Raw genomic sequence first — 12,500 nt, 5'->3', positions numbered from 1 at the left:
CACACACTGACTCACTCACACAGACAAACACACTGATGCATGCCTCATGCATACACAAATATATACTGAGGACATGCAAGAAAGTACACGCAACTCAACCGTATACACACTCACACACACAGACACACACACACACGCACACACACACACGCACACACACATACACACACACAGAGAGAAACATGCTCACTCAGATTACAGCAGTGTTTCTTTTGTTTTGAAACGGAGCACAAGTAAAGCCCGTGGCCTGCTGGGCTGGCCATACCCGGGGAGAGAATAACAGTAGTCCAGCGGCAGAGCGCCGACTCGCCCCTCTCTGGGTTTGTTGTCACAGCTGGGGGGAGGGGGTGCAGGTGGCCCTGCAGGTTGCCATGGTTTCTGCACATGAGGCTCCACCTCAGAGGAGTTAAGATGAATGGTATGATCCAGCCAGAGGGGAAACACAACCAAATTTTTTTTTGGGGGGGGGGGAATACATCCATTTTAAGTGTTTCCTAATCTCCTTATGAAAGTTTTTTTTTTTTTTTTGCTTTGTTTGTGTCTGTGGAAAACCTGCCTGGTTTCTGTCTAAAAATAGAAACGACTGATGTCAGGTTGAGGGCTGGTCTGATTTCTCAATGCGGAGGAAAGCAGAAAAAGCAGAAATAGTGTGAGCATAAATAGACTGGGTCCTAACCACACTTCAGCTACAACAAATCAGAAAAGTGTATAGCTCTCCACCACCGGGACAAACCCTGGCCCCAAGGATGGAAGCTGTCCAACCTCTGGATCTGCAAGAATAAAATCCATCTTCAAAGATCTTCAGTGTAGATGCCACCCAAGCATATTCTTCTAATACATAACCATACATGCTTATATACATCCATATTTAACTTCCACAAATTTCAGTTCTTGTGTTTCCCCGTTCAACACAAACTGCTTGATCTATTTTCCCTGTGCATCCATATTCGACCATAACTTTGGCTCTTTTTCCCCCCCCCCCAGAACCCAGCAAGCAATTCCTCTGTGTGATAACCCTTTGAGGAGTATGATCACAAGTATGTGTTTAGAATGTTGCCAACCAAAGGTTCCTTTTGATGATGTAATAATGAACTCAAGCCACCATTTTAAATGGCAGCCAATGTAAATTCTAGAACTACACGGTATAGTTCAGGAATGTCTTACGAAAAAAAAAAGAGACTCACTTCTAAAACCCTGTTAAACAAACACTTATCAAACACGCATCAGTTTCTTTTGTCCGTGATTCCTGGTAGGGTTCTCACGTAAGACAAGAACCCTAATCACTGGCTGAATGCCTTCTTGTTTTTCCTCTCTGAAGTGGTAAACATATATCTAAGTCAGAGGCCAGGGCAATAGCGTGGGCCCAAGACCCATAAGCCTGACTTCAAAGGGTTAACCTGATCCATGAGCCTGGCTAATGCACGAGGGGTTAAGTTAATGTTCCCCAATATAACTGTGAGCGGCGAGGGGTTGTGGGAAAATGGTCGGGAGCAGTGGGCTGGCCTGGGCAGAGGTCAGCGGAGCCAACAGAATATGGCTTTGGCCCTTAAACACACAGCTCCTACCGGCTAAATGACCCTGGGTATTTGATTGGGAGACATTTGGTGGCTGCTACTGAAATTATGGTATATTTTACAGAATTACGTTTTTGAGTTTGGACAGGGATGAGTGGATTTCTGTGTGGGTTTTTCAATAGAAATGTCCAAAGTGTAAACTGTTTAATTTACAATATCATAATCATTGTCACAGTCCTGGTCCTACAAAACACAGCACAAAATTGATTGTCAGAATTGTGTTGATGCTTTTTTTTGTGAAAAGCCTAATGTGAAAAGCCTAATGAGAAGGCTTGAATTCCCTTCCTTTAAAATGTGAAAGTTGGGTAAAACCAATGAGCTACTATTAACTTAGAAATGCTCATTCACAATTCATCTGTCATATGAGCAGCAACATATAGTATTTCTGTGTGAAGGTATAGAAGATGAGTGTTATTGTGATTTCCCAGCCAGACCACACTGTACGCTCATGTTTGATGCTAGTGTTGGTCACACACATACACACACACACACACACACACACACACACACACACACACACACACACACACACACACACACACACACACACACACACACACACACACACACACACACACACACACAGGGTGAAAGGCTGACAGCTCTGTGATGCTCTACAATGTGTGCAATCTACTACATACACTCACACAGCCAGCAGGGATCACACCGACCAGATGTGCAAACAAGGAGGAGCACAATCATACAAACACAAAGAGAGAATGAGAGATGAAGACAGGGTGGAGAGAGAGAGAGAGAGAGAGAGAGAGAGAGAGAGAGAGAGAGAGAGAGAGATAGATTGTGCATGTGTGTGTGTGTGTGTGTGTGAGAGAGAGAGAGGGAGGGATTTTGTGTGGATGTGGATGTGTGTGTGCATGAGAGAAAGATTTTTGTGTGGATGTGTGCGTGTGGATGTGTGTGAGAGAGAGCGAGAGAGAGACTGTGTTGTGTATGCGCACACACGTGTGTGTGTGTCTGTTTGAGTCAGAGAGAGAGACAGACAGAAAGGGAGAGAAAGAAAGAGAGAGAGAGAGGGATACAGACGGGTGGAGGTACATGCTGTACCATGTCCATCCAGACATATGAGATGCCTGCTACTCATGCAGTCTTAAACACTCTCACTGAGGCACAAGAGGTCTCCAAACATAACAAGAGTTCAGTAACACAGAAGTAAACTTTATTTCTTAAAAAAAGAAAAGAAAAAAAACATCAGGAATAAACGTACATTAAAAACACGCACACACATACAACCCGATACAGAAAACAATCAAACTCCATGTAATAATTTAATCCAGGCCCATTTTGCAACTAATCAAATTTAATCCTTCATTTATTTTACATTTGCCTCTCTCACTCTCACTCTCTCTCTCTCTCTCTCTCTCTCTCTCTCTCTCTTGCTCACAGTACACAATCACTTTCTGTGCGTATTTGGAAAGGCTAATCTAAGAAGTAACCTTAACCGCTCCCAACCAACTGTCACACTGAGAAAAGGCTGTTTCCATTTCTGTTTCGGTCATGCAGGATCATTTTTCCTGCCAGCTCCTTCTCTGCACACCTTCAACGTCTCCATCGTGTGTACACTCCAGAACATGAGTCAGTAGTTTGACTGATTAATTATCTTAATTAGTCAGCGGGGTTGATATTTCGGGTGCACGGGGCGAGGCTGCCTGGAACCACATATTTTGGATTATTTGACAATGAGAGTGGAAGGAGACAAAAGACAGATGTTTTTGAGAGCGAAGCCGTGAGAGGGACATTCATCTAAATGTGTGACTGCGTTTTGTTCTCTGAACAGTTCTTAAAGTTCCCTCGACCCACCCGCCCGCCCACACACCCACCCACCCACACAACCTCCCATAGTCACAAATATACACATGTACACAAGAGCTGAGGTACACAGAGCAGAGGTACACAGAGGCAAGGGCACATGGCTTTGATGAGTCGGCTCTTGTCCCATTCAGACTACGGAGACTCCTATGGGTGGACACGCCATCATGAGTCAGAATGCTACAGTTTATTTTTTTTAGTTTTTATCCATTATGGTTTTTTTTTTTTTTAATCTGCGGTATAATAGACCCATTGTGTTCGGCTGGGGTTGTGCGGCCAAGCTGACAGGCAGAGTGAGAGAAACTGGTAGTGGTAGCGGTGGTGGTGGTGGTAACATTTCTAGTCACACACACACACGTATGATGGCACAGACACACACACACACACGGAGAGACGACACACACGACAGAGCAAAAAGAGAGATCACAGTACAGAGTCACACAACGGCACAAGTCCACGCACTCAAGCGGCACCTGTTGACAGAGACGTCTGTCGCCTGTCGTCTCGAAGACAAGACTGATCGACAGAAGAGTGAGATCGAGATCAGAGCATCAGAGATAGATTGAGAAGTGAAGGCAAATAGTGGAGAAAGAGAGAGCGAGGGGGGGGATAGAGAAAGACCAGCGGAACAAATGAAAGGGAAAAAGACACAAAACACAGGACCAAGTTGTTTTATCTCGCCATCGCCCATCCGTCTCTCTCTCCTCTCTCACTCCATCTCTCCATCTCTCTGTCTCCCTACATTCAGTCCTCAGTCATGGCCGACATGTCTTCCGTCTTCACCTCCCTCAGACAGCCATCGACCTCTGCCTCTCCTCCCCCTCGGCTCCCTCCACTCTCCCTCCCCCCTTCGTCCATCTGCTCCTCCGTGTCGGACGACGGCTCCTCCTTCACCTTGACGATGGCTATCTGGATCTCGCTGGGCTCGGTCTCCATGCTGGTCCTGCAGCTGCCGGTGCCGGTCCCGGAGGAGGTGCTGCTGCTGCTGCTCCTGCTGCTCAGGCTGAGGTGCCGGATGACGCCACCAGAGGGCAGTGTGGCGCATTCGGCTCTCGGCTCCTGTAGGCCGCTCTCCTCATCCTCCTCCTGCAGGTGAGCGCTGGGGTGCCGGAGGTGCTCGATAGACTGTGACAGAATCTACAGGCAGAAAAAAGGGAGGACAGTAGAGGGAGGTGAGATATATACGTACATTACTGTATGTTATGTAACACCACATATAGTTCATTTCTGACTCTAACCCTTGAATTCCAGTTACAGAGAAGATGAGCCCTTAAGACGTTCCCTGTATACCCCCTTCATACCCCACTCATGTCACACCCTATAGGCAAGTGCTGAGGGCATACTTGAGAGGACCTGTTTTTTTCTGGAGTCAGATTCCCTTATTAGAAATGAAGTACTTTCTTCATATCTGTGGTAAATTGATCCATTCATGACTGTCTACCTTTAACGGAGTGTTATTAACGGAGTGCCTAAAGAGTCATCCCTGGCCACGAGAGCCACATTTCTGCACTGCAATTTTGCTGTGACAGGCTTGGACATCCATCTTGCAGTAGACACTAGTCTTAAAAGATTTCTAGCGTGAGTCATGAGGACCACATGACTTGTTCGTTCATCTCTACCCCCTCTCTTCACTCAATCCTTCTTTCTTGTAAAACATAATGTGATTGGCGAACAAAACCTTGCTGTCTGTCTTGACGCCATGACGACACCGCGGTGGGCTACTTCAGAGCGAGCGCAAGTACCCGGCAGGAGGTATGGGCAGCACCCTGGCCAATAAAACCCCAAAGTAATCCCGGCATACAAAGAAGCCGGGGGTGTGGTGGGGGCTGTGGGTTGGTGGTGGTGGTGGTGGTGGTGGGGGGCGTAAAACGTTTTCTGTGCCATTAAAATTGTGATGTATGTCGAGTGTATTTGTAAAAGTGAGCTGGGATAAACCAGTGCCAAACCAGCTTCTCTCTGAAACTCACAGGAAATGAAACAGAGCCGGGAGACTCCAGAGTGCAGGATTACTGAGAGAGTGATGGAGAGAGAGAGAGAGAGAGAGAGAGAGAGAGAGAGAGAGAGTGAGAGAGAGAGAAGAGAAAAGAGAGGGGGAGCTGCAGGCAGGATTAAATGAGAGGGAGCGAAAGAGAGAGAGTGAGAGAGAGAGAGAATGGACGAATGAAAGGTGTTATGAAGGAGAATGAATGGGGGTTTTTTGGGAGGGAGACAGAGAAGGGGGAGAGATGAGGGGTAAGAGCAGATAGAGGAAGAGAGGGGGGAGGAGGAGGTCGAGTGGGAACTTTCCAACGAGACTGTGATGGAGTGAAAGTGATGTTGCCCGAGAGAGAAGAGATCAAAGCTAGGGCCAGGCACTGGGGGGACTGAGAATGAAAAAAGAGAGTGAAAGAGAAAGAAAGAGAGAGAGAAAGAAGAACAGGAAAGAGAGAGAGAATGTGTGAGAGAGGCAGTAAAAGAGACATGCAAAATGCAAGAGCAAACACACCAGAGAACAAGAAAAAACAACAGAGAGAGAGAGAAAGAGAGAAAAAAAAGCAGGGCGTGGAAGAGAACAAGAAAGAGAGGGAGGTAGAAAGACAGAGAGAGAAAGGGAGAAGGCAGTGTGAAAAAGAGAGCGAGGAGGAGGAGAAGAAATGTGAGGGAGAGCAGGGGAGAGAGATAGAGATAGGGAGAGAGAGAGAGAGGGAGAGAGAGAGAGAGAGAGAGAGGGAGAGAGAGAGAGAGAGAGAGAGAGAGAGAGAGAGAGGAGTGAGACCCTAGTCATGGTGTGGTGTCGCCCCAGTGTAAACATCCTGCTGGGATTTACCCACTTCCTCTAGCGTTCAACAGTCAGCCAGGGGCCTTTAATGCCGGCCCTTTAAGAGCACAGGGCTCCCATAAACCTCCATTAGCGGTCCCTTTCACACGGCAGGTAGAGCGCTACCCGGGGAGCCGGGCCCCCTTGTTAACTCCCGCTGACCATTCACACGCCGCCGGGACTGCACCGAGGCTGAGTTCATGTTTTGGTACCCGACCAAAAGGAGCTTAAATGTAGCCGTTTCGCCTGGTTCCTTCCTATGAATAACTATTACTGAGTGTAAGGGGTTCTTTTCATGTGTGGCACGGAGTACATGCATATGGAGTGAGCATAGCTGGCCTTCAGATCTTTAACCCTCCCTACTGCAAATCCTGTCTGGGAGGAAAAGAGGGAGGGTGGGGGGGTTGTGTTTAAGTCTTTAGGTTCAAAAGATTCCTCAGTGGAGGATTAGGTGGGATAATAAACAAAAGATAACCATAGGAAAACAGTGATAAGCTAATGTTTACTTGGTTTATCTGCTCAGCTATATTTGGCTCATAGTGTAACTCAGTGAAAGGTTTTTTTATTGTCATTATTTTTTGGTGCAGAACCTCTAAGTCTTGGTTTACAAAGGCTTTGAATGGGCTTGAATGGGCTCTGTCCAATATTCAAATATAGGATTGGTGCTGAATCCAAATCGACTAATCAGGATTCACGTTACTAGTTGTTTCATTACCTGGTTGAGGTGGACCTGCTGCTGGTACTGCTTCTGCTTCTCCACGAAGTTCTGGTGCTGCTGTTGGAGGACCAGCTGGGCCAGGGTGCTCTGGGGCAGCGGCGCCGACTGGGTCCGGTTCAGAGGCCGGTGGTGGCGGGGCAGTTTGGGTCGAGAGCTGGCGGCGGCCCGCTCCTTCATCGCCAGGGGAGACAAGGGCAGTACGGGGACGCTGCCAGTGCCTAGAACAGAGGGGGGGGGGGGGAGAGTCTGTCAGTGGAGTTCTGAGGTTATCAGAATCCAACCGCTTTACTCGCCAAATGTACAATGTACACAGGAAGTACAGCGCAGTGAGAAAATAGCAGAATAAAACATTGAAGAATTTACTGAGAATGACAGAAAGGGAGAGTAGAAAGGAGAAATATAACAAAAAAGTAACCATTAATAGTTATATATTTATATTTATATTATAATATACAGCTATTTTACTCTATACACTGGAGAATACATGGTCCTTTGGTAAGGCAGCATGTGTTCTAGCGGGGTGTGATTTAGCTCAATCACACTGCAAAAAGATCACTTCCTGCTCTTAAGTGCTACATAATGAGGTGTTGTAGGAGGATAAAAGTGGCTGGTGCCTGAGGTAAAATGGAACAAACGGGGAAGCAGTGTTTGAGCATCAGCAGCAGCATCAAGGGAGAATTACAGAGAATTTGTAATGATAACACATTAGCATTTGTTCCACACTGTGTTGTTATGAACAAAAGCATATGCTAAATGACTTTCTGAAGAAAAAAAACAAAACAAACAAAAAAAGCACAAATGAATAATTAGAACTCTGCTTGATCTAGTGGCTAGGAACTAAAACTGTGCAATAGAGGGGCACATTTTAGCAACGCACCAGGCGAGAGGATCTTCTGCTGCCTGATCTGGTCCTTCAGAAGGAGATGCTGGAGGAGGGCCTGGTGGCTGTTGTTGACTTTGGTTTCCAGGGAGACGGGTGGCACAGCGCCCAGGGAATGGCGTGACATGCCCTCTGCCGCTCTCTCCTTCAGCGCTGTTGCAGCCTGTGAGGCCAACAGATGGAGGAAGAGAGAGGGGTTAGAGGGGAAACAATAAAGGAAGATGGAGGTGTCGTCTCACAACGGAGCTTGACCCCCACAGTGAGAAAAAGTGTAAGATGTAGAGAGGATCTCTGTGCAGGGCTGTGGCCCATACTTTGCACCAAACTAAAAAACACGCACATCTCAACCAGAAAAAAAGTACAATAAGACCCATAAAAACAGACCTTGGTCTCACAGAGGGCCCGTAATTAGTATTAACTACCAACAATTGCTTTTCACTTCAGTTCATTTAGTTCAACTGCACTAAATCCAAGAAGTTGCCTCGAGAGTGAATTGTAGTTGATACTGTCTTGTGGTGCCCTACACTCTTAAGATTACCTCTACAGTACTAAGAAATGTAACATTTGGCCAAAAAAAGTGTACAACAACGCCGTAACCCAAAGCAGGCCAGGTCAAACCAAACCTGAGAAATGTGAAAAATGAACATTGTGAATCATCTAAAGTGGACTTTTTAATATGCTCCCTAAAGCTCTACATCAATACTGCAACCAACCATATAGCAAATGTGTACAAGTCGCTTTACTATCATACGTTCATAGCCTCCTAACTCTTGGATGTCGTGCCCTGGGCCATAAATTAAAACCATAGTTAAAGGAGAAAAAAGGAATTCATATATTTCTCCCAGCAGCGATGGTTGCTATCTGGTTTGGCAGTTAAACACACTGTTGCTCTTGCGTTTTAACTGGCTGTGATGGACGAGGCGATAAAGAGCGCGTCCTGAAACCCAACACTGCCTGCCCTTATTTACCCAGGGCCCAAAAAAAATCGCCCCCCCCCCCCCCCCCCCCCAACACCCACCAACCCCCTGGGGTCAAAGGTCACGGGCCTGAGGATGGTACATTAATCCAGGGAGCCGCTGGAGAGGGGACCTGTCAGCCTCGCACCCACGGAGACTGTGGAGGAGGTGCGTCTCTCTGAAGTACAGCCTTTTTTTTTCTCAATAACGCTGGAAACGTTGACGCATATTTTCTGCGCGCAGCACCCGCGGGACGAGTGTGCGAGTGCGCTCGGAGCGTAATTTGTTTTCAGATGAAAACGTCCGAAATGTAACTCTGGAGAGTACACGCACAGAAAAAAAAGCCCCATACACTTGACCTACATGTATCTCCCTCCCGGGCTTAGAGAAGTCATAAAATCAGCTCCAGCTCTTTGCGAAGCACAGTTTATTTTTCATACCATGTCTTATTTGTTATGAGTTGTCTACGTACACACACACACACACACACACACACACAACACACACACACACAGACACACACACACACATCCAAGCAAGGCTGGTCAGCCTGCTTCTGCCAAGTGACCTTGTGAGTAAAACTCTTTCATCTCTCAAATGGGATGAATACATACAATACAATACATTAACATCTTCAACGATCTGGGTCTGTTTTTTAAAGGTGGGTCATAGCCAAGGCAGAGACAGCCCTAACCATGCAGGGTTTATGGCTTGGGTCTGGTAGGCTACTACGGCACCGGCAAGGCCATTTGCACAGTAGTCATTCTGGGGCCTGAGTTCCTCTGTATTTTGGCCCTCAGTAGTGGGAGTGAAGCAGATCCCTCTCTGGCACGACTCTGCTCCAGCGGGAGACTTGGTGTTCCCCTCTGACACGGGTACAGATACGGAGGCCAGAGGGCGGGCCCCTGCCAAAGTGCTTCTGAGGGGCCGCTATAGACAAAACCTTCAGCAACACTGCTTAAGATATGCCTTTGAATACTGATCTATTGATATGGATCTATGCATCTGTTCTGTAGAAAGCATATTGGCAATACTATCTAATAATAATAATAGCTAATTCCGGTGCATTTACATTCTGGGAAATGTTGATCAATGTACACTGTCCCTTTTCAAATAAATGCATAAATAACATAAATAACAAATAAATCCATGGACAGGATCTGTTCCGTACTTAACATTTTGGCAATACTGCCTATCTATGGATACATACATCCGCGTGGGATAGAGTTCCAAGACATACCACGGATAGCCGAAACCGCTGACAGTGGCGAACACCATATATAACTTGTGTTTCGTATACGTATACAATGTGTACATACACGGCTGTTTATGGATAGTATCTGTTCTATAGGAAACATATTGGCAATCTACGCTTAGCTGTCTTTGGAGAGGATCTGGTATACACAAAACGTATAATCAGCAACACCAGCCATTTATGAATAGAAAAGTCAAGCAAAGTGCATTTCGAGAACGTGATGAATATTGGAACATATGAGTTAACGCAGTAATATGACAAATGAATCTCTCAGAGAAGTATTACTCCTACTACTTCTGTGTTTCATCACACACAAGGGTCTTCTGTGAACTGTCTGTGGTCTTCTGTGTAATACCATGTAATAAACTTATAGTACATTTTACAATATTGCTGTTATTGCTTGTAATAAAAAAGACCTTCCTTTGACGTGCAGCATTGCGGCAGTCAGAGCTTACATGCTGAGATGAATCAACAGCTGAAACATGTCCATGCAAAGCAAACGGGAAAACATTTACATTTACATCCAAAATATATATACTATGTTCCAATGCTCCTTATTCAATTTCCAAAGTCAATTTCATTGTTATGCTTTCATACACTCTCGTCTCAAACCGGTGAAGGGAAAATAAGAAATGGAAGCCCGTGCTCAAATACAGTATTTAAACTATACTTGTGAGACTTCATTTAACGTAATGTAAGCATATGAAATAGCTACAAGCATTCTGAATGAAACATTCAGTACATTTGTCAATACAAAGACAAATGTGGGAAAAGCTCCGGGATTGAGTTTTAATGACTGGCTTAATGATGTTCCCTGAGACACTCACGCTGATGGGGGAGGCCCCGGACTGCAGGCTGAGGGTGAGGTTGGGCAGGGAGGGCGAGGTGTAGAGGTTCAGAAGAGCCATGGAGCCCTCAGCCTTCAGGATGCCTGTCTGAGAGAGGCAGCGCTGGAGGAGAGAGAGAGAGAGAGAGAGAGAGAGAGAGAGAGAGAGAGGGAGAGAGGGAGAGATGTGTTTATTGTTTATTCTTTTCCTTTCGTTGTCATGGTTCTTTATTCATTAATGCTACATCTTACAAAGTGTTCATTTGAAAATCAATACTATGTAAACACACAGTTTCAGACAATGAGTTGATTAATAAATGATAATAAAGCATAATTTGATTTGAGAGGGGAGGAAGAGATGTTGTTACATAAACTCTCAAAGACAGTAAAGTACAGAGTGTACATCAGATACTGCAAATACCAAGTTAGCACAACCTTTATGGCCAATGGAATACATATAAGAGGGAGAAGGAGTACATGTAAGAGAGAGATATTCTGGAACTATCTAAAGCCAATAAGCCACACATCTGCAGTCACTGAGCCAAAAGTAGTAGCGGTGAACAAATGTCCATTTCAGCCTCAGTGTTCTTTTAAAATGCAGTAAACACACTGGACCATGCTGTACGACCGGATGTGGTTTTCAAAGAGACAAGAATTGGACACACAGCAACAGTGTTGTTCCTCCAGTGTTTTTAAATAACTCAAGCCTCGGCTCTGACCTCTGATTGCAGACACTGCCAGCTATGGTGTATGAGTATGACATAACCGACTGTTACATTATCTATGTGGTCGATTTAACCGATGAGGTAACATTTCAAATTTAGCTCGCTCACACAAACCCAACCCCTGCCCCCACACGCACACACACACACACACACACACACACACATCATCCTGCCTCCCCACACACACCCTTTCTTTGTCACGTGGAATGGAGTGTGTGGGTTGAGCGAGCATGAGCAGGTATGTAAGAGGGAAAGAGACTGTGTATTGGTGTGTGTGATTGCATGTTTGTGTGTGTTTGCATGTTTGTATGTGTGTGTGTGAGCTCATGTGTGTAAGTGTGTTCTCATGTGTATGTTGGGGAGGGGAGGGAGGGGGGGGTCACTGGGGTACACTTCCTGTGCCCAACAGAGAGTACCCCCCACCTCCTTCCTCCCTCCTCCCTCCTCCTCCCACCTCAGACCCCAGCCTCCAGCATAGAGGCTGCTGCCCCTCACCATGTGCCCAAGGGACACATCGCTCGCGTGGATGATAGCAGAGGCCTCGGCCCCTGAGCACCATGCGGAGCTGGGCCCCGCGGGAGCCCCCACAGGGCCCCCGCTGCTCCTCTGCCGGGCCGCCTGCCTGCATCACACAAACAGGAAGCCGCAGTCTGAAGCATCTGTGGCAGGGAGGGGGATGGGGTTGTGTCAATATCATAACAGTAACGTGTGTGGGGTGAGCATAAGTGTGTGTGTGTGTGTGTGTGTGTGTGTGTGTTTGTGTGTGGGGTGGGGGGGAGTTGTTATGTGAGTCTGTGTGTTTGTGAGTGTGATGTGTGTATGTATGAGTGTGATGTGTGTGTCTGTGTGCGGCGGGGAGAGTGGGGCCTGTTACTGTATGTGAGTCTCTCTGTGTGTGTGTGTGTGTGTGTGTTTGTGTGTGGTATATTTGTGTGTGGGGGGGAT

At 46.4% G+C, this 12,500-nt stretch overlaps 1 protein-coding gene across 3 annotated transcripts in view; it reads right to left on the bottom strand.

Annotated features, from left to right (window-relative positions):
• Window positions 1-2,726: 2,726 nt before the first annotated feature.
• The window catches only part of LOC105903720 (histone deacetylase 9-B), a 42,062-nt gene continuing 32,288 nt past the window's right edge, over window positions 2,727-12,500 (bottom strand). For all 3 annotated transcript variants that reach the window (XM_031586507.2, XM_012831503.3, XM_012831502.3), the window contains 4 exons: window positions 10,832-10,954; window positions 7,791-7,956; window positions 6,911-7,131; window positions 2,727-4,535 (listed from right to left, as the gene is read on the bottom strand). In XM_031586507.2, coding sequence (XP_031442367.1) covers window positions 4,143-4,535; window positions 6,911-7,131; window positions 7,791-7,956; window positions 10,832-10,954 — 903 coding nt within the window. In that variant the 3' untranslated portion in view covers window positions 2,727-4,142. The remainder of the gene's footprint in view (window positions 4,536-6,910; window positions 7,132-7,790; window positions 7,957-10,831; window positions 10,955-12,500) is intronic.

Source organism: Clupea harengus, chromosome 19 (genome assembly GCF_900700415.2).
Source record: "Clupea harengus chromosome 19, Ch_v2.0.2, whole genome shotgun sequence".
Classification (NCBI taxonomy): domain Eukaryota; kingdom Metazoa; phylum Chordata; class Actinopteri; order Clupeiformes; family Clupeidae; genus Clupea; species Clupea harengus.
The sequence above is the reverse complement of the archived record's forward strand: the minus strand, read 5'-3'. Positions and strand labels throughout refer to the sequence as shown.